The sequence below is a fragment of the Phoenix dactylifera genome, chromosome 8 (genome assembly GCF_051530095.1).
Source record: "Phoenix dactylifera cultivar Ajwa chromosome 8, Ajwa_hap1_PhDact_Kaust_v1.1, whole genome shotgun sequence".
NCBI classification, from domain to species: Eukaryota; Viridiplantae; Streptophyta; class Magnoliopsida; order Arecales; family Arecaceae; genus Phoenix; species Phoenix dactylifera.
In genome coordinates this window covers 3,334,702-3,357,360 of record NC_143197.1, presented here as the reverse complement: position 1 = coordinate 3,357,360, position 22,659 = coordinate 3,334,702, and the positions used below count along the sequence as shown (strand labels likewise).

Here is a 22,659-nt window from a genome sequence, read left to right as displayed (position 1 = left end):
CGTAAATCAGGTGCTGGTGTTTTCTCTGGGTTCGCTGCGGTGAACTCGTCACATAGGACTCTCCTACGTTCCTCTTTATAAAAACTGTTACGTTGCTATCTCATCCCTTGGTTTCCTTGCCGTCGCAAACTCTGGATCTTGAACGGCTTGCTGAAATTCTGACTAAGAATGAATCTATGGGTGATGCACAGTAATGAATGTTAAAAGACAATAATAATAAAAAAAAAATGATTTAAATACCGATAACAGCTAAGATCGTAGAAGATTCCTACTCCAATTATAAGCCTATATAAGATTATGAGGAAATGAAACCCCATTGACGAAATAATTCAGGTCATTAAACAGTTATAGTTAATATATGTAAGTGATATGGTTTAAAATAGAAACGGATGTCACATGAAAGATGTTGAGTTTTAACTTGGAAGAAGAAAATGTCAAGGGAGAAGGAATATTAATTTCATCAAAACAGTCATGAAGAAAGGAAATCTCTTGTGATACTTGTACAACGAAGAAAAAAACTAAAAGATTTAAAATAGTCTCAGGCGCCAAAAGAGACCAAGACAGGAACCACATAGAATAATGAATAAAAAATGAGAAAAGATATGCAGTGGAAATGGAGAAGCACGAGAGCGTAGTGCCATCAAAATAATTTAAGTCATATAATTGCAAGTTCTATGACGACAGAGAAACATCCATCAAGCACTCCCGAACAAATTAGTGGGCATAATGAAGAGGATCACCAATAAAATTCATAAAATTTTGATGCCAACGATGGCGGCATCTTTTGGGAGGTCCACAAAATAGGAGTTAAGAAATAAAGAGATTCAGCGCACAACCCTGATCTTACTTTTAGCAATGAGGTATAAAAGGAAGACTCCGGTTGCAGGAGAGTTCCAGGTGCTCTGTTACCTCACGAAAAGGTGGCGGCAATTTGGCACCATGCCGCCCTTGTCTCGTCGTGTTTCGTGACCTAGAAAAGAAGCTCGTATGAGGTGATTGCTCAAGGAGATTATTTTTCAAGTGATTATTATTCAAACATAGTGCTCTGGCCCGCACCCAAACTGCCGTTCATTGGTGCGCTTTAGTGTAGCCCAACCAAAGGAAAGTGCCGGCCGAGGTACAGCAGCAGTCAAAATGCCTTCAGCCATCATCTTCCATGACCATTCAAAGGGGGGCACATGAAAGCCCACTCGCATGTTAATTGATCATGCGTCCACACATTTTAACATAAATTCAGAATTCAATTACTAGAAGGAAAAAAAAGGAGTGAAGAAATGCAAACCATTTGCCCACAAATAATAATGCCTAAAATTTTCAGCAGACCACTATGGAGAAACCCATCGACAGACCTTTGATGTATCTGAAGGAAACAGGACAATAGCAGAGAATTATAAACAGCTGCACGTAACTCCAATAGGAGAACATTAAAGCAAAACGAAAAAAGGGAAAAAAGCACCAGAAGCAGCTTAGACGCGTCCAAGTCTGGATAAAGGTACAGTGCACTAGTAGAAGATGGGCAAAACAGCCGGCGACCAGATATGTAAGTGCTGAAAAATAGATTCTTCATCGGGATTTAAGTTTACGAATATATAAGCAAGGGAAAACTCTTTCTGATGTAGACGACTCTATAACCGCTAGCTCCTGAACATCAAGAAAAGTATTTCAGGAACATGCAGTACTATTATTTAATCAGTATATTATCAGAGGAAGAAATAACTTAAACAGAGAAAATGGAATTCTGAATCCTTGTAATTTTCCCCGGTCACTTGAAAGAGATGCAACGGAGGCATCATACATGATACATAGATTTTCTAGCAGACAAGCAACATCCTAAGGGGAACCCCCTTTCATGCTATGAAAACCTCCATTCCAACTAATCTTCATCAGAAACTATTATGGTTTTCAGGAAAAAAGGAAAAAAAAAAAAAAGAACCCCGCCCTGCCCCACCCACACACTTTTCTAGCTACACAACTGTCGGGAACAAGATGCAACGAACAGAGCATATGTGATACATTAATGTAAATATCATAGTAGCCCGTCAAAATTCTAGTGGAACCCCCTAATATTGTACAAAAACCTCTGCTCTCCCACAAAGCTTCATCAGCAACCCACTTAAGTTTATAAAAAAAAACTAGGAGAGAGCCATACAAGCTGTCATGTAAAATGGAGGGGACTCCACTAGAAGAGCATGACAAAAGAGGATTGAAAATAGTTTACTATGTCGTCAGTGTCCTCCGCTGGTAGATATACTTGAAGTTGCATGTGTTTCTGACATCAACACTGCTAACCAAGTGCACTCTGCTGGCACCAGTCTTCCCATTGCGCTCATAGCATTTCCCTGAGAACTTGTATTTGAGGTCAGTTACTGCTTTCTCCTGCAAAATATGAAGACATAAAAAGTCTTGATATTGACAAGCAAAGAGCCGTCATTACAATTGCAAGAGATTACAAAACAAGGAACACACCAATATAGTTGACGGAGACGTTCTGACTAAAACACAGTTGTCTTCGCACTTGCCTGCAACAACACTGGGAATCCCACAATGATCAGTACAAGAAATTTGTGTGAGCCTAGAAAATACTAAATCAAAATAATAAACAATCAAAATCAAACACACCTTACTGTCGTCTGCTCGTTTGTTTTATCTCGGAATGTCTCAACTAATGTATCTTTACAGCTACTGATTGGAAGAGAATGTGCAGCATCCATTTGATAAGTGAACTCCCCAGTATCTCCAGTTGGCAAACCACATAGACCAGCATCAAGTGGTGGTGATTTACTGATTGGCTCCAGTATCTCCACAGCCTCGGAAGTAATGCTGTAATTGTCGCAATCTACTTGCACATCACTTCTACAGGATATATCTGCCAATTGATTATTATTTCCTGCCAAAGTACACAGCAACCAGACAAAATAAATAAAATAAGGGAGAGGTGAACATGTAAGACAAAGATGCACATGCAAGTTGCATGGGTGCGCACACGCGTGCGCATGCCCACACACAGAGAGAGGGAGAGAGGGGTACATACCTCTTGGCTCTTTCAAATCTGCAGTAGTTCTCCTTAAGAGTTTTTGGCACATTGTAGTATCTTGAAAACTGAGAAGGGTGTACTCTGATAAGTCTGACCTGTCAGAACTGGTCATCTTAGTAAACCCAAAGGAAGTTGTCCATGTTTCAAAAAGCTGAGGAACTGCTGGTAACAGTAGCTTTTGTACTCCTAATGAAGAAAGCAACTGGAAAATAAGTGAGAAAAGCAAGCTGGTGAGCAAGCATCATAGTCGCTGAGGCCAAATTTGCATTTATGCAGCAAAAATGATATAACCCCCATACAAGCACGCACATTCCAACATGGCCACATAAGTAAATCTATGAGCATGATAAACTTATGAGCATAAGATGCAACCTGTCTAATTCATCGCCACGTTTAGGGGGATTACAACTTATTAACTCTCTTTAAAGATACTAAACAAACAACTTGCATCAGGTGAATGTGGAAATTCTGAGGTGTGAGCGTATTTTGACGTTTGAAGTTTCAACTGATACTTTAAAACCAAAACCAAAACATTTTACTTTCAACGAGAATTTGATCCAAAATCTCTAAAGTTTCGGTCAAGACTAACTCATGCAGCCAGATTCCCTGTGTATACAGCTACCACATATTTGTAATTTCTTCAACTCTTTCAATGTCTGAAGCATTTTCTTTAAATTAAACTTAGATTTCGCAGGTATTAGGAAGATCTAGAACATTTGCAATGCCATATTCCAAATAAATTGAGGTATTGCTTTGACATATATTTGACTATCCTAAACAAAGTTCGTTGTCTCGGTACCGGACCCCATATCGGTGCCATACTGGTACTGTGTCGGTAAGATACAGTATAGGGCCTTTTCAGTGTACCGAGTGTTGGTATACTATCCGTACCGATACCAAACCGGTATGGTACGGTATGCTTCGTACCGCCTAATACGGCGAACCATGATCCTAAAAGTTAAACCTAACGGTGGATTAATGTAGTGCACTCAAAATGTGATTTCTGATCATGATATTCCCCCCCCAACACACACACACAAAAAAAGTTCTCATGGTCCCATGCAAAACCACTGAAATGGACTGACACGAAGGTTTTTTTACAATATAACTTTAAAATGATTTCTACTTTATTTTAGGCATTTTATTTTTCATTTTTATTTTCCTAGTTTTAATTGACATTTTTTCCATTTTTTGACTAGAATTAGAGCTAAAACTGCCAATACTCCAGAAATCAAAACTTAATTGTGCTTAAAAAAAATGAAATCAAGTTTTCAAGGCTAATAAACAAGGCAAGCTTAGCATGTAATACTTTCACAGTGTGTGATAGATTAAGATAGTATGCGGTCAGCAATCAGAGCTAGATTGACCTAATCATGCAGTGTGTATGGGGACTAGGTACTTAAAAAATTGAAGATATGAACCTTTCCATGATGGTGAATATGGCATTGAATACAAATAAATAGTGAGAAAGATTATTGAAATCCACCTCAGACTGATGGGACTAACAATAGGTCAATGGTAATTATGGTCAGAGAATTCTGTTCTTTTCAATATAAAATTATGGTCAAAGCCTCTGCATGCGAATAGTTTTGTTTCTCTAGTTTTCTACTAGCAAAAGATTTTGATAGTGTTACCTTCTCTAGTTCATTCATTAGAAGGCGGCACATTCCCTGCCGTCGATATTGAATTCGAGTACCAACTAAAGGCATTTCTGCAACCTTTTCGCCATAGACCCTAAAAGGAAGATGCAAGATGAGGATAAATTCATGCTTCAGAGAACAAAATCCTGAAAAGATAAACATAAGGTGGTAAAAATGGTAAATGGCAGCTGATAACCGCACGGTATCCAAAACTAGATTTAACAAAAATACCTGAATGTAGCCACAGATATCAGCTCATCTCCCCTCTCCAGAAGCATAGTATAAAATCCCCAAAAGTTCAGTCGGTTAAGTTCTGACCTGTGCAAGACAAAAAATAATAATAACAATAATAATAACAAAGAAATCCAGAAGGCAGTATTCATTTCATCTTGGAAGATCAAAGAATTAAGAAATTTATAAGGAAAATATGATAAACATGATGAACAAATGAATATCACATGAAAACAAAAACTTTAGAGCAAGGTCCGCAAAACCGGGACCGAGAACCATACTAGTAATTACTGGTTCAGTACAGTATGGTATATGATTAACAAAGTCTTTAAGGAAGGCATTATGTTTCCAGCCTGGTAGTCATTGCTCCTGGATGCCATAGTAGCCATCTAAGAAAGAGATCATTACAAAGCTACATACGTAATAAAGGACGCAGCTCTCCAAGTCCAAACATTTCCTTAGAACTTATTTATAACCAATTTGTGATTTATCTAATCTATTCCAGTCTTGCTTCTTCTTGGGGGAGTCTTTGTGCAATGACCGCATGTTTAGTAATGCTTGCCGGCAACACAGTTGACGTTGAGTAACAGCACAAATGACCCCCTACTGATATGTGATACATCATATGAAGAGCATTTTGGAGGAAGGAGATGACACTGGCTGGCTGAACAACAGATAAGAAAAGCAGGTTGACCAAGATACTGAAATTCGATCAACCTCCAGATGACGTGAATGCTCATGGAACACTAGACTACTAGAAAGTCAGCAATGAGTGTGACATTTTCGTTCTTATTGCCAACATGATCAAATATACCAGCAGCTAGTGGGAGATAACATTTTCTTTTTCTGTCTTTCCAGAAGATATAGGATTCATTACAATGGAAGTTTATAGTCCCCAATAAGGACTAAGCTAGCCCTCAAAGTTAGCATGAACATGAGATGATTGTGCCATAACATAGCAAGAAAGAGCAAGAAGCATTCAAATAATAAGTTATAAGCTCAGCTTAAGGAGAGGTAAGAATAAGTTTTGAAGAGGCCCACCATCACTTAGCCAGAGCTGTACTGCGGTGCAAAGGGACAAGCAATCATGTTGTAAATTAAGTGATCCTGTGATAACACATTCGTGATAATTCGGTTGAGAAACTGTTTCTACCCTCAATGAAACTATTCTCTATGAAACCTGAAGAAAAGGAACGGTAACGCATTTAGGACATTCATGTAAAATTGGTGTAAAACTACTTTTTGACTGACGAGACTGTGCAACCTCCAGTGATCTTATATAGCTGGCTTCTTCCAGCTGCCCTACTGCTTAAATTCAATTTCCAAAATATACCATCTGTACCAAAGTCTCCTTTCTTTGTATCTCATAAGACTAGGACCTTCAACTTCCTCGACTCATCCCCTGTTCCTCCATCTCCTCCCTCCCCTTTGTAAAAAACATCAAAGTAGCATCATAATCGTAATTCATACAACCATAATCATTAAAATAATCTCTCAAAACTAAAATAAAATAAAATAAAATAAAAAATAAAAGAAAAAAGATGGTGTACTAGTATGGAATTGGTAAGCTATAACGTACTGAGTGCCGGGCGTGCTATTGCACCGGTACTATACTGGTCATTGAAAGTCACGGCACCTAGTACCATTTCGGTAGACCTTAAGAAATGTTGAGAAATGGTTTGACACCATAATTTAGCAAATCCTGCTTTTTAGCAAAATTCAATCAAACATGCTGAAACATGAGGCTCAGATATTCAATAGATTATTTATCCAATGCGAAGAATTCAATAATGAAGAAAAAGCAATCAATGTCTGGTCGAATTTAACCAGAAGACACACAACAGTGGTTGATCTGACCAGACACCGTAGGTGAAAGAACTCGTTAAATATAGAGCAAGTGACAGTGGTATTTAAGGATTAAGTCAGCCTTGTAGCCCACTACAAGTGGAAAACATAATTCTAGTCACATGTTGGCAATATAGATGAAATAAATAATTTGGACTTGTTGGAAGCATTAAAACTACCAGACAGCCTGGCTCATGGTGAAAATTGGAAGCTCATATGTTTTGTTAAGTCTACAAACTTTCTGGTAGCCAGCAGTGCTCACATTAACTCTATCAAGACATGCTAGTAGCAATGTGAATATAATATTATAATGGTGAGGATGCAACCTTCTTATTTGACAAAGAAAACAGCCTATAAAGACTTTAGTCTATCATTAGCACTATTTTTTTTGGGGGGGGGGGGGGATTTTATCTTAGGCATGCACTATGCCTCGGCATTCTTTGCGACCCTACTGCTACCTTCAATATACAAAGATCCTGTCACAAATGTTATGGTTCATTCAACAAGAAGAAATTCCTTAAGTCAAAGGGACCTCAGCAGCATATATGCATATGCGATGAAGCTCTTGATATAATGAGAGTGTATAGGGACTCGGGGAGGGTCCTAATCAAGAATTAGGTTCTAGGGATACCTCCTCATTAACGAATCATTCAGTTTATATTTATCAATACACCCATGATCCGAGCTACAAAAACAGTAATCATTGGTGACATTGGAGTATAGGAAAAAAAACAATATAAGAGGGAAAAAGAAACAACATAAGTTACCGAGTTTTTAATGACTACTCTAGATTCAAAAACAATGATTATTGACATCATGTAACGAAATAAAAATGCAGGTCAACTGTAAATTTAAATAATAAAAAAAGAATAATATACACCCCGCTGCATTTCCTGCAACAGGCCTAGTTTGCAAATTATGTTCTGTAGATTAATTATAGCATCTAATGCTGGTCTTCACATGAACAGCTCTGTCATGTTACTCCTTTCAATACTAAACTATAGAGAGTTTGTTGTTGCCTAAACTCTTGTTTGCTTTTTTTTTTGAAGGGGGTGTTGAGATCAGAGAATATTAAAACAACAACAACAAAAATTTAGGGGAGAGATCTTACTCTTTATTGAAAAGAAGATCAGCAACAACATCACTATTGGTGCGAGGTTCAATCATAGCGACAAAACATTCATGCAGAACATCAAGCGCAATACACAATTTGCTATGATGCTCAGCCATTGTCTCAAGATCAAATTTATCAAGGTCTACACCATTTTCTCTACAACATCTCAGAAGAGTCCATGATAAACCTTCAACAGATGTTGGGTGAGATTTCCCAAGAAGTTTGCGAAGACGATAAAAAATCTGCACAATTGTAAGCAACATTATGAACAGGTATCCTATGGCAGACATAAAGGAGAAAGAGGATCTTTCTAAGGAAAAAAATACTACTTAAAACTTGTGGCAGTTCATGGAAATGCACAAGATGAGCTAACAAAGATAACTAAGTTACCTGAAATATGTAAACATCTATTGATCTTTAGATAGAAATATAATGGTAGTCAAATTTTTTCCTATCACAAGTCAGCATTGAAACCAACAAATGGTAATATCTTGTTTCATACAGACTGGGTGGTAGCCAAAATGTACTTAGACGTGATTGTACATCACCATGCAAAAGGATAAACTACATAATTTTCAACCATCATTGCTGCCCTAGTACAATAACATATTCAATAATGTGCATACAATTTGTAGTCCACAATCATATAATGCATCATTACGTTCCAATATTTCTGTCAGCATCCATTTAATTATGTACACACTACACATATAACTCTACATCAAAGAAGTTATGTACATATAATACAACTTGTTTAATCAGAAAAGGCACCATAAATCATTTATGTGATATACTGAACAGGGAAGAAAATAATGCATATAGAATATTCTTTTAATCCTTAATGGTCCAATCATCAAGGATATTGCAGTTTTGCCAGCTAGAATTCAGGCATGATTCAATCCTCAGTCTGGCTAAACAGGCCACAGACACTTAAAACTTTTTCCAGGTGGAAAGTCATGTTAGATGTTCCATTTCATTTGCTTAAATTAGTTCTATTAGTATTCTAATTACATTTAATCTTCAAAGTTTATTTTCCAATTCAATAAGTATCCTATTTCTTATAATGTTGTAGCTTTAGATACATGGATCTGCTTATTATGTACAATTATTGGATAGAGTGACAATATGGATATTCTGAAAGTGTTGAACCTAGGCAATATACTTCAATAAGAAAAGAGGTGCCCCGATGCTCAGGATTTGGGGAGGGAAAATGTATGCAACCTTAACCCCATGTGCAAAAAGACTGTTTTCATGTTTTGAATCAGTGACACTCATGTCACAATGGAGCAACTGACCATCGCCAGGACGTGCAACGAAGATAGGAGACAGAGTAGTGGCAGATAGGGATGTATTTGTGCATATAGCTTATATTAGGTAAACATTACTTGTCTGATATATCATACATAATGGGAAAAACCCCACATGCAAAGAGACTGTTTTCATGTCTTGAATCAGTGACACCCATGTCACCATGGAGCAACTGACCATCGCCAAGACGTGCAACAAAGATAGGAGACAGAGTAGTGGCAGATAGGGATGTATTTGTGCATATAGCTTATATAGGTAAACATTACTTGTCTGATATTAATACATAATGGGAAAAACCTTTGCTAAAAGAGGGGTAAAAAAGAAGGTAGTTTTTTCTCTGCTGTGACTAGCAGAAAACAACTGCTGGAGGGATTAATTTGAGAAACAAACTATTAGAATAGGAGGAAGAGGAGAAACAGAGAAACAACAAAAAGTGGGAGGCAACAAGAATAAGGGAAAAGCTCCTCAATGGAGTTAAGTGATTCAATAAAAAGCTAAAAAAAGATGCATAATTAGTCATTCCTCATGGAAAAATGTTTGACAACATCCAAACAACCCAAATGCATCAATTCCTAGTTATATAAGGACTCAACTTATGTGTAATTATTTAGAACATTAACTTGCATATTGTGAATAGGAGTTCTAATCAGTTTAAAATTTCACTACTTCCAGACTACTTAATTTTCTAACAAAAAATAACCTAAATATTTCAAAAACAGTCAAACAAAAAATAACCTAAATCTTTCAAAAACAGTAAATCTTGCACTTCCATGGTATACTATATGAAAAGCAATGATTTAAATTCACTGATACAGGATTGGCCTAATTTTTTCATTGCATAGGATGCACCGCCATCCTGCCCTGTCTTGACACTTGGGACAAGGGATATCCCAAGATGCATCGAACGGCATGCTGGGACAACAGTAGGGCAATTCCATCCAAACCCTTGTGATGGTGCGACATCCAGCAGGACATCCCACTAGGACCTGAATCATTGATAGAAAGTTGCTAAAATCCCTTAAGTATCCAATTGCAAGACCATAAACCTTAGTTGAGCCACCATAGACCTATAGAAGGACCTATAGAAAAAAATTCTAATAGTAGGACCCGTAACCTATTAGAAAATACCCTAAAATTAGTTCAAAAACTGCAATAGACAATAAAAAAACAACTAAAAAGACCTTTAAGGCTCAATAGACTGAGAATTTAACTGTAAACAAAACAAAATAAAAAACAATTAAATCTAGATCTAAATCTAATATATGGTCCATTTACATCAAGTCCTTAATCTCTCCAGGATCCAACGGTCATGCAACTTTTCAGATTCCCATTATAGAAACATTACCATACATAGATTAGGACTACTTTTAAGGATCTAAGTCGAAGATAATCCGAGACTTAGCTTGTTAATGACTTTAGTTATCCATCTGTATTATGGATATTCATTATCTTGTTGTGCTAAACTACAGAAACAGACAATTTTAAATCCTAATAAAGTCAGTTATAAATGCCAATTACACATGTACATATAGACATGCATGCCCACATGCATATACCCCACTTCTTTGATGATTCACATGCACATACCCCTCACCTTCAGAAAAATATAATGTAAGCAGAAGAAACAAACAAACTATGTGCAAAGGTTTCTTACTCCAAGTCCGGGAATAGAAAATTTCATCTAAAACATTCAGAAACTTAGCATTTCTCAATACTTGAAACATATGGAAACACAATGAATGTAATCCAACATTTCTATTACATTAAAGCTAGCATAAGTTTATAATAAAGGATTGTTATTATAACCATACAGTGTCATTAGATGTAAATATTTCGGCAATTTTTAGCAATTTAAGGTTGTAGCTCTTAGCAATAATGCACGTCAAGCTAAGAAAGACTCCTTGTATCAAATTACCAAATACCAAAAGCAACTATTTTTGCATGCATGTACCCTCATGTCATATCTGTGTTTCTGTTGAAAATGACCAAGACCAACTTAAAACAAAATTTAGATAGATAAACTACGGCATACAACATGTCCAAGTCAAGACTCAGCACTTATCCACCAAAAAGTAAACAAATACATCAAATCAAATGCCAATTTCTGTCCTTGTAATAAGACAAGAAATCTAATCTTTTCGCGGTTAAAATCTGACTGGATGTACCTTTGAGCATTTCTTGCTGCAAAACCAATTCCCAGGTGGACAATGACTTAGCCGTTGCAATCGTTTTTCTTGCAAGCAGCCCACATGATCTGCAAAAAGAAGAGAAACCAGATATCACATATGTAAATGTATAATTTGGATACGTAAATTGATGAATTCATACGTACATTCTCGCTCACACTCATCACAGTACAACATTGTTTCTTCTGTAAATTTCTCCGTGTCACGATTGTATTCACTGAGGCCACATATGCCACATCTACATGATGGACAAAACCATTTTCCTTCAGGGATATCCTACATAAACACCAACAACAATTCAGTTTTGCCACGAGATTTTTCCTTGGGTAGATTTTAAAAATATAATTCAGAAATATTGTTCAGATATGGTGTTTCAACACGAGCAAAATTGTCTCCTCACTTTGAGAACATTAAGATGAAGATAAGCATACTGATGCTTATAGCCAAATCATGGTAATGAAAGTAACGAACAATGTCAGCAAGCCAGCAGCATGTGATTGCATGTCTAAGATCTTGTGCATGAGCATCTCGACATGATGCAGAACACAAACATGAAACTAGGACCAGCAAAGAAGGTTAGTATGGTCTGTGACAAAAGAATTTATACGCATGCACATGCAGCACCATTGCATGAGCTAAGCCAAGAAAATAGCTAAGGTACTTTCAGATATTCAAATATCTAGAAACTTCAAAGTGTATGACTTTTTCATCCAGATCAGATCATTAAAGGTTTTTCATCCAGATCAGATCATTAAAGGTCCACTCAAACCAATTAAACAAGCAGAATTGAGCAAGCTTCCATTCTCTCCTTTAGACTTCATCCCATTGCGTACCGTACCGTACCAGTTCGGTACCAGTACTTGGTACAGGTGGCATACCGACACTCGTTATCCTAAAAAAGTCTCATACCGATACTGTGTTAGTGTGGTACCGGTACGGGGTCCGGTACCGAGACGGCAAACCTTGGTTTAGAGTTTTAGGGTTAGAATATTTTGAGGCATATAATAAGGCCAGTGCTTTAGGATCTTGTAACATCAGCAATTTTCTCTCTTGTGCTTGGACTTGTGGTTCACTTTGAGTAACCTATGGAACGAGAAAAAACTTTTCATTTCCACATCCAACTCTTTGCCCGCACTAGTTGTAATGTGTCTAGGACCCGATTACACCGCTCTTTGCTACTTGATGAATTGTTGCAGCTTAATAAGATATCTGGTCCACCCATAGGAGCCCATATCTACGAGAGGACTTTAGTGATCCTCGCTTGACAACTGTATTGGGTGCCAAGCCACCTGATTGCTAAATAGGAGAAGACATGCCATGAGCTCAATCTCTTCAAGACAAGAATATACCTACCCCAGAGAGTTTTAATACTATCAGTAGACTTTGGCTTTGGAGGCATCAAGGCATCTAACAGTAAGAATGCATCATTGGTGCATTACCAACAGTTAGAGTGTCCACCTTTGGTAATACCAACAGCTACCAGGCTACCATCAGAAAGCTAGGTGAGCTAGACCAGTTTCTCCTGTAAGATCAATGTGTGTAATGCATATGATATGTTATAAGCATGACTAGGCCCCTAATTTTGAAGTGTAAAATCCTGAGGCATCGTTATAAAGGACATCTTGATCTCTCTATGGGGTGGCAAAAGCCATGTGTCTACAATGTGGACTTCCTGGCAAAACAACCACAGCCCTGCACATGCAAAGCTTAGCTAGCTAGCTGGGCAATGTGACGCACATACCATGCAGCTCAGCTCAGCTCAGCTCAGAAAGGTATGCCACACTTTGATGGAAATTTCTTGTTTGGATGCCGCACCCACTTCAAATCTCCCCAGAAATTCATCTCTGCATGCCCTTCCTAAGTGTTTCTTTACTGTAATTTTATTGACAAATGCCCTACATGCATTACACACTCCCATATCTGCTCCCCCTTGAAGTAATCAAGCGTCTGAGCTGCCCGGACATGCTAGCATATATGAGTTCTGCATGTTACTTCTTTCATTTTTGTAGAATAATTTCCTAAAGTAGAAGCATAACTATCTATTTGGAACAGAAAGATACCTATCTCCATATCCAAAAGTCTTAGGTAAATGTGAGACATGATACTTATCTCCATACCCAAATAAGATCCCAACAATTTGAATGTGAGACATCTACATAAATAGATATAGAATGAGATCCTTTAATTGTGAATAACTGCCTTAAAGAGAAATGTTGATCTGATTAAATTTTCATTGGACATCTATTTTAGGGTATAAGTAGAATTCTTGAGTCTCATTGTCCCTCCCGTCTGTCTCTGCAGCTCTCATAATGCCACCTATTACATTTCCTACAAAAGCACAACTTGAAGGATTCAAAGCTTCCTATATCATGCAGAGGCTCCACATGCCTCCATCCCCATAGATTTTAAATACCCAATGCTCCTATATTGCGATTCCATAGATCTATCAATCATTCCTTTTTCCTTAAGCCTGCAATGAAATAAAAGCCACCCATCAGGTATTCCTTCATCCAATATTAGGCATGTGCATATCACGTGCCTGATTATAGTCAACGAAAAGGCTCCCGGACCTCATTCCCTTATCCATAATTGAGAAAGCAAGGTATCCAAAAGGTAAGGCCATTCCTTTTTTTAGCTTGTGATTTCAATTCTTGCCATTCAGGTCATCTAATATATGGATCTGTCCTCTAAGGCTGGTAACAGCATTGTAACATATACTATTTGCCTGTATAGTATGAGAGAAGCTTGATGTTGCACTCAATTAGACATTTAATGTAAGCAATGAGAAATGTACCCCAAAGTGCACCTAAAACAAGTTCCTGAGTTATTTTGCAAGTTCTAATTCACGATTAAATTTAGTGGTGGTTTAAATTAATATACCACTTCCCACATTCTTCTCAAAGATCCCTAAAGTCAAAGTACAAGTTATGTACCCCCACCATCAAATGAATCACCCTAGTGAAGATTTTGTTCTTCTGAACCCGCGAAGTCTATTAGTTAGAAAAACCTTTTCTAGCAACATAAATCTACATATTGGTTTACCGTTGTTCACTCAGTGAAAACATACTTAAGGGGCTAGGCATGAGAAAAAAAATCGTCATCATCTACGCCAAGGTCAAACATCTTGATTCTGGATCCCATATCCATACTATCCTGGAACAATGTCAGTATGCTCGGTTTGGGGTCGGTTCGGCATATTGACACTTGGTAGCCCCCGTACAACATACTAGTTCGATACCAATATGGAAAGGTGCAATTTGTACGCACTAGTACTAATCGGTCTTTCGATGATATCTATCTGCACTATTGTTTGTGGATCATTAACTTTGGGATGCATTACAAAAAAGTAACATAAAAGAAGTTAGCCATGAAGAATACAGCGTCTGGAAGTAACTTCAAGTTTGAACAACTTATTGTCTATGCATTGTTCAACGCCTACTAGCTTTGATACTTGAATTAACTGAACATGAAAATCAGTGAACGATTTGTTAATGAACTCCCTCCTACAAAAAAAAGATTCTAAATAACCATAAAATGGTGGGGGGAGGGGGCTTACATTTTATGACATGCTTGAGGCTCTTTGAGTGCAGGAAATAATAGAGCAAACGATAAGCTATCTCTAGTTTTCAATCTATGGTCATTATCCAGTCTTATAGAAAAAACATATATGTATCTGTGACCATAAAGAGTTATACCATCAATTCAGGATCAGGTACAGGTCTTTTGCCAATCATTCTTGCTACAGGCCATATCCATGGGCAGTGCAAGCTTGTCCAAATGCTTTGTACAACTTCCAGCCATGTTTTCTCAGGTGTTTTTCATACTACTAGTTGACCTTTCAACACAAAACTAAGCCCTTTTCTTATGAAAGCCTCCATGTATCTCTGTTGCACATGTTCATACCATCAGAATCATTCTCTGCTCTAGTCTCCACAACTTTGTCCTCACCAACTGCAACCTTTATATTTCTTTTAATGCACTTGTTCGAAAACCTATCAACCTAAACTTGCCGCACATCCAGTACAGCGTCCGGATATTCATGAGACTTAGATATTGTGTAATCTTCATTATGCCCCAACATTTTGAAGCATAAATTATTTTCAATATAATTGCTGTCTCATAAATTTCCCCTCCAATCTAAATATGTGCACAGCATACAGTTTTTCAGAAGCACCTCTCCACTTGATTGACACAATTATGTTTATAATATATACATCCTCATTTGTTCCTCCATTTTATGATGATAGATCCAAGATTCTGAAAATGATCACATTGTGGGGTCTCTCACATGTTACTTTTACTTGGTCCATGTTTATCTATATTTTTACTAAGATTGATCCAAAAAGTATGCTGTTTATCAGTGGAAGTGCACAAGAAAACATACTTAATGTATCACTAGATGTGCATTACTACACCTACTCCACCTATTTTTAAAAAATCACCCATCATCACATGTCTTAAATTGCATTTCGTCTCCTACACTTTCTTGCTGTCTTTAATTTAACACAAGTTTATTGGATCCTGATCTGATCTTTTAAAGCAGTGAAAAGAGCATGGCTCAAGATTCTTCCAGTTATATTTCAAGAATAAGTAGTTTCTAGAGGTTAGTGCAAATCAAATTCTTACAAATGTGTTGCTACATTAGAAAGTGCACGGGAGATGCATAACCAGAAAAGGCATTACAGAGAAAAAAAGGTTGTGACCACCCCCATTCAGTAAAACTGGAACACTAGAGGTGGTTCCCAGCATGAACAAAGCTACCAATAGAAGAACACCTTATATGAAAACTTTAAACGAAAACATTAAGCAAACTGAAAGACTATGCTATGTAAATAGATTGCCAACATAGATGTTCGGACAGACACTCTTATTACTCTCAAGAAGCTGAACACTTGAATTACCTCTAAACCAACACAGCTTAGATGAAATGATGATGGACAGTGGTCGCATAGCATTAATGTACCCCCATCTTGACAGATGGAGCATATTGTGTCACTCTGATAGTGAGAGTAATCCCCCTTCAGTCTTACGTGTGGAAAATCTTGAGGCTTATCAGCATGCATCATCTGCATTTGACACTGTAACAAGGACCTTCCATCTTGCAAAAATATACTGGCAGACGGTCGTGGGGTGCTGCTGCCAGCATGAGCCTCAAACTTAGAAAGACTAAACACCTCATGACAACACGTGCACTTTATCCCATCTCGATTTATCCGGCCTTCTTTCATAGCATGGCCATCTCTTTTATGCATATAACTTACTTTCTGCCTTGGTAAGACAACATTATTGTCAATCAGCCATGATAAAACCGTCTTAGCAGTTTGCTGACTGAGAGACGATGCCACCACCTGTTGTGATCTTGTGCTTGACCGCAGCACACGCGGTGAAAAACTTCTGTCTAATCTATGACCTTGCCTAACAGAAGCCTGGCATCCCTTTCTTTTTTTAGACTGTTGACAATCAGAAGAGTGGCAAGATGGAGAAGTCAGCAGTCTATTATGTAAAGCTTCAAGAGAAAATGAAGAATTTCTTCTTCTCTTCTTTGAATTTCTAACTCCTCTCAATTGCAATTTACCAAATCCGAGTTCTCCAAATTCTGACGAATTACAAGAAATTCCAGAATCTTTTTCAGCCTCCTCATGCAATATCTGGGCAGCTTCCTGTGACTTGTTACTTGTCATTGCAGCAGAAGAACTGAGGAATCTATACTGCTCATTCTTCGTGACAGAATGTTCAAATTCAGAATGAGTCATAACACCCTTGATTTTTTTGCTCTTCGCCATGCATTCAAGAGACTTCACATTAATATTTTCAAGACATTTGGATTCCAGATATGCTTTACAGGCTGTAGCAAGAGAATGATAGGATCTCGCATCCGGAGAGTTATAACATAATTCCTGCTTTGTTCCTTTGGTTTTAAGCCAAAAGCGCCATCCCATGTATAATAGATGTCTTTTAACATTTAGTCTCAACTGTTTAACATCTGCATCATGTTTGCCATTTTGCTTTAATGAATCCATGTGGTTGACATACTCTGTTATCACCTCTGGTAAATACTCCGGTTTGAGATGCTCAGTCATGTTATCCTCCCTTAATTTCCCTGAAGAAGCACAATTAACATCAACTTCTGAGTGGTTCTCATAATCTCCTGAAGAAAATACCCCAATGGCGCAAGAATTTGGAAGCTCATCAGCGTCTACAAATTCAGAAAAGTTAGATCTCTCTGTTTGTGCATTGCATTTTCTCACACCTTCAGTGGCTGCAAATAGTGCAATAGCATGGGTAGAATGCTCAACCTGATGCTTTTTCCTTTTGATTGACCAAGAATGCACTGGAGTGTCTCCAGCAAAAGACACTGGTTCAGGATGAATCTTTGCAGGATTATTTGCATTTTCTTTTTGACTCGAGCAGTTTCCCTCCAGATCATCATCAGCTCTGCATCCCTGACCCACTTTCTGGTGCCCCTTCAGCAAATCACAACAGACCTGATAAAGGGAGTAATAAGTCTTCCCCTCAGGCGAACAGAACCGAAGCCTTACAATTGCATCTCTTTTGATTTCAATCTTCCAACCCAAAGCCAAAAGATGCTTCTTCACTTTTAGCCTCAAATTGTCATGATTAAGATTGGTTGGTCTTAATCTTCTTAGCTGAGGCATTCCACTTTCTAATCCAGGTGCATATAATGATATGGCCTCAGGAGAGTATTCAGCCTCTATTTTCACAGGTTTCCAAGTTCCAGCAGCTCTTGAGGATGATCTATTCACAGCCTCATTTTCCCTGCATGTGAGGTTCCAATTGGAACAATTTCCTTGGCCATCACATATTGGAATGTCAGTGGCACCACTGCAGATCACGGCTTTCCGAGTATCTGCATTTTCTTCTGCTGCTTTCCATGATTCACATGCTCTAATAAAAGATGCATAACGGGTTCCATCAGGTGAAACATAGTACTTGTTTCCATTAGAACTTTCCCTGAACTGCCAACCTACAGCCAGAAGATGAGCCTTTGCAAGCTGACGTGTAACATGAGTTCTTTTTCTCAAATATGGAGGAAGAGGCTTAGTGTGATATACTGAGATGAAGTCTGATATAGCTTTAGGGCCACTTCCAGGTTTTGCATTACATTCATCTGGATCGCATAATCGAGAAGGGCTTCCTCCAGAAACCACTCCACCCGAAGCTTCCATGACCCCCTCTCTTTGGGATGCTTGAGAACAACTTCCATTATCATACTTCCCCTGAGATAAGCTTTCAGTATATCCAAGCCAAAAAAGATCATCAGACATGCATGGTTCTGGAGAGGAAATACTATTTACAATACCAGCCAAGCAACCACTCATGCCTGTGCCATCCATCTGGGTATTGGTACCTTCAAGACGAGGAACATCATCCATTGGGACATCGTTAGAAGTAATGGGAAGATTGATTAACTGATTGGAAGGAAGTATTTCAGAAACAGTTGTTCCACTGACAACAGACCACAGTACTTGTATTAACTCAGACACCAAGCTGTGCCAGATATCTCCTGTTTCAAAAGTCCATCCCTTAATTTTCTCCAAGAAACCACGTGTAGCTCTCAAGTCATACCATATCTCCCTGATTGAAACAGGAAGTCCGTCTTCCTCTTCAAAGGTCCGAAGAACCTGAAGCAACAGCCATTTGCCACGAGGCTTCCAGTCCCCGAAAACTTCATTCCACTCCTGGGTAATGCGCAGCCGGTCAACAGAGATAATCTGTTGGTCCCCTTGATCTGGAAAGAAAACCCTCCTTTGTTCAGAACCCTCCTCATGATCAAAGACTACGCCTTCCCACCAGGCATCATCCACCAAGGCATCAACACACAGCCCATATCTGATATCAGATCCTCGCATCTTGTACTGAGGCGGCAAAGGTCTTATCTGGCCACGGTAATACTTGGGGACTGTCCTTGATGTACCTTCTATAGCAGCTGATACTGCAACCGATTCCACGAGTTTCGAACTCTGATCGTCATTTAAGAGATTGGTATATTCAATAAGACGGGAGCAGTCGCCACAACCAATGACCTTACCCAAATGCCAAGAACCAAGAAGCCCTTCATCGAAATACAAAACCTAAGGAAACAACTGAACATGAGTAAAGATCAAAGACAGAACGATGCACATCATCATCAAAGCACCAAAACTTATAAAATCAGCATAACGTATCCACATTGCAGCCCACAAACCCAATTCCACAAACTAATAACTAAGAACAAAACAACCCTGCATGAATTTAACGCAAGAACTCCAATATCACCATGGTAGTTTGAGATCTTTATGACACGAAGGCAAAAAAGAAAACGCACAGGCAAAGAAAACACATGAGCACGATGAAAAAGAAGGGGGAAAAAAACCAATAACTTGGAATCACATTGCGTTCTTGGACTGATCCAAACATCAAAACAAGCAGAACAGAACTCAAGAAGCATGTGCTCGGAGCCACATTGCGATGGGGGAGGGGCCTGCCTACCTCGACCTTCTCGCCGGTGAGAAGCTTTCTTCGGTCGTCCATCCTCTTCCTCCTCTTGTTCTTCCTCCCCTCGGTGTCCTCCGCCATTAACGCCGACATCGGAGTCCAGGATCGGGAGGCCGGGCGAGAGAGGGTTTTAGGGTTTCTATGCAAGAAATATTGCGGAGCAAGTAAGAAAACAAACCCCCTGGAAACAAAGGGAGAGGATACCGGGGAGAGAGATCGTTCGAACTCGCCAAAAAAACAAGACCTAATCGGAGTTGGATCTTGGAGTATTAATCTTATGGCCGGCAGTGGGGTTTATTAAAATTGGCGTGCCGATTCCGTTAAATTTCACCCCTTATTTTCCGATCGTACTCGCAGCGCCAGCCCGCTGGGAAGCGTACGCACTCACCGGTTTCCAACCGTATCGCTCTTCCCTCCGCCATTGCCGTGAGGAGGTTTGTTTATAAGTTTTAAAATAATAATATTACATGCTTGGCCCGAGTAATTAATATAAAAATAGTTAAATTAATGTAAAACTAGTTCGCAAACATTACAGAACTCGGTTCGCTTAAAACTTAGTTATGAAAAGGTTGTGATAGCGACTCTTCATGCAGAAATAATTTAAATATAAACTACCTGTACTTTTTGTCTTGTTATTTACCAATATGCCATCCCCGTTTACCTTCTTTGTTGATCATCTCAGTTTTGGTTTTTTGCAAGCTTGTTTTACCAAAATGTGCCAAAATAAAACATTCAAAACTCTTGCCCTTGCATGACAAAAATGTCTTAAGATTAGTGGTTGGCCGAAAGACATCAAAATCTGTGGACAGCAAGGAGATTGAAAAAATCAAATGGGAGGAAGGGATGGGATCAATTGGTACTGGCTATATTCTAGTACATATAGCTGGAGTGCATTCTTGCATTTTTCTATAGTAGAAAGCTTTCATTAACTCAACTTTACACAAAACCCTTCATTCCTTTTACCAATAAGAGGTCATTTGTAGTGAAAAGACTAAATGGAGTCATCAGAATGTTGCTCAATGCCTCCATTCTCTAGTGCCAAAACAAGAATTATAACTGATTCTTTGAGTCCATAATATCTGAAACTATCCACTAATTGTAATTTGCTTATGTGTAACCTTATAAATCCTCCTCTTTCAATAAATCTGGGGGATGCTTTTCCCTTCCTCCCTCTTCACATCAAAAAAAAAACGCTTAAAAATGACTTGATTACATCTCCAGCTTGATCTTCCATCAAACTCGTTAGATATGATCTACAAGCTTTAGAAGAAAATATTAATAAGAGAATGTCCACGCAACTTGATAGTTCCAATATACGTATATTTATTGTGAGGCCAACAATATTGCAAATTAGGTTGCTTCTCATTTTACTAAAAGTTCGTGGATTTTTCTAAGATGCTGACATGCTAATGCCCCACAAACTCACAGATAAATTGTATAGGGGTAAATTTACATGCTTTCATTCTCCTGTTGTTTAACTATATCAAGACAAATTTAGTTGCTTTCATTCTTATGTGGTTTAATCTATCCATTTGACCAAAAAAGAAAGAGCGAAAAAAAGGAGGACCTTTGACATAGGATTCTACCTTTTTTGTTTGTGAAAAATGTATGACTAATTAATACTTGAGTTTCCGTTGCTTGTTTGAGCCACCATGAGGTATGCATTGCTAGATTACGGCATCTATTATGTATATATATAATAAATGGAGGCTTTGTTTGAGCTGAGCTCTCCATTTACTGCATAGACATCCATATTAATAACTTTATTAATAGATCTATTAAGAATCTTATTTCATACGGTTCATAATGATATAATATGATTAACAAGAAGTTTATAGGCTTATTAAACCACATTCAATAAAAAACTTCTATTAGTATCACTAAACTGATATAAAAATTAATAATATTGCTAATCAAATTTACTTAATATATGCTAATATTAATTAAAATATTTTTCACTAATAATGTACCCTACCCATATCCCCTACGAATCAAAAAAAATATACTAATATTTTATTAATTTTGATTACATATTTTTTGATTATGAACTTATCTAAAAGTAAAAGAAAAACTACAAATGATCCCACTATATTGCATTTAAAAATTCTTTAATGCAATGCTTTTCTATTTCTTATAATTATATGCAGGATGGATCATGACTTATTATTTGATATAATATAATATTTTATTATATTGATAGATATACATATAATATCGGATTTTTGTATTAGGATGGTGTATCACAATATTAATATCAAAAATTTATTTCAAAAAATAAATAAGTTCCTATATTTGTTATATTATATTATATTTCTAGTGTCTATGCAATTATATTTTTTCTATATTAAATTTGAACAATAGTTAGAAAAGTGAGAAAAAAATTGTATACCATAAATCACGTGAGTTATCTACGAGTGATATTATGGGATTGGAGCAATTTGGTAAAATTTGTATCTATATCAATTTAGGTTTGAAGTGAGCTTAAGATTCAACTATCAACAATATTTAAAAAAAACAAACTACTTTGTAGATTTTCGATGTATAATTTAATACAAGAAGTTACATTTAAGTCTCAAAATCTAGCGTTTATCCCAACCATCCCTATGCAAAGATAAAATTTTCATGAAACTATCCATTACATCTACTTCAAGGTGGGATTCTTATATAAAGCACAAACCTCTTCAAGCTGTCAAAATACCATTTTATCTTTAGTGATGTTATTTTTATATATCTTATGTATCTTGCTATACATTCCTTCATAGTTTGTTATGGCATTTCTATAATTTTTTTTTGAGATTTTGTATT

At 37.5% G+C, this 22,659-nt stretch overlaps 1 protein-coding gene across 9 annotated transcripts; it reads right to left on the bottom strand.

The window, feature by feature from the left end:
* Positions 1-146: 146 nt before the first annotated feature.
* Positions 147-20,277, bottom strand: LOC103711112 (PHD finger transcription factor). 9 transcript variants are annotated; one of them, XR_005510924.3, is made up of 15 exons: positions 19,849-20,271; positions 16,260-19,451; positions 11,505-11,634; positions 11,338-11,426; positions 7,862-8,106; positions 4,906-4,992; positions 4,669-4,768; positions 3,032-3,236; positions 2,620-2,887; positions 2,467-2,530; positions 2,219-2,376; positions 1,457-1,641; positions 1,283-1,360; positions 1,057-1,151; positions 845-970 (listed from the first exon to the last, which is right to left on the bottom strand). XR_005510924.3 is itself a non-coding variant. In XM_039124299.3 (11 exons), exons 1-11 carry the CDS (start codon positions 19,945-19,947, stop codon positions 2,218-2,220), a joined length of 4,638 nt encoding a protein of 1,545 aa, XP_038980227.3. In that variant the 5' UTR covers positions 19,948-20,271; the 3' UTR covers positions 1,988-2,217. The 9 variants fall into 9 exon arrangements, 6 of the variants coding, with proteins under 6 accessions (XP_038980227.3, XP_038980228.3, XP_088558526.2 ...); XR_015967777.2 differs by having other exon boundaries at positions 147-970; positions 1,057-1,360; positions 2,467-2,519; XR_015967778.2 differs by lacking the exons at positions 845-970; positions 1,057-1,151; positions 1,283-1,360; positions 1,457-1,641 and having other exon boundaries at positions 1,988-2,376; positions 4,669-4,820; positions 19,849-20,277.
* Positions 20,278-22,659: the final 2,382 nt, after the last annotated feature.

Excerpts from the sequence above, each read along its gene's own strand:
- LOC103711112 (XM_039124299.3), bottom strand. The coding sequence starts at position 19,947 with ATGTCGGCGTTAATGGCGGAGGACACCGAGGGGAGGAAGAACAAGAGG. Across the intron at positions 11,635-16,259 it reads TAAGCTGTGTTGGTTTAGAG|GATATCCCTGAAGGAAAATG; the intron begins GTAATTCAAGTG and ends GTGTTTATGTAG. Across the intron at positions 2,377-2,466 it reads CGTCTCCGTCAACTATATTG|GAGAAAGCAGTAACTGACCT; the intron begins GTGTGTTCCTTG and ends CATATTTTGCAG.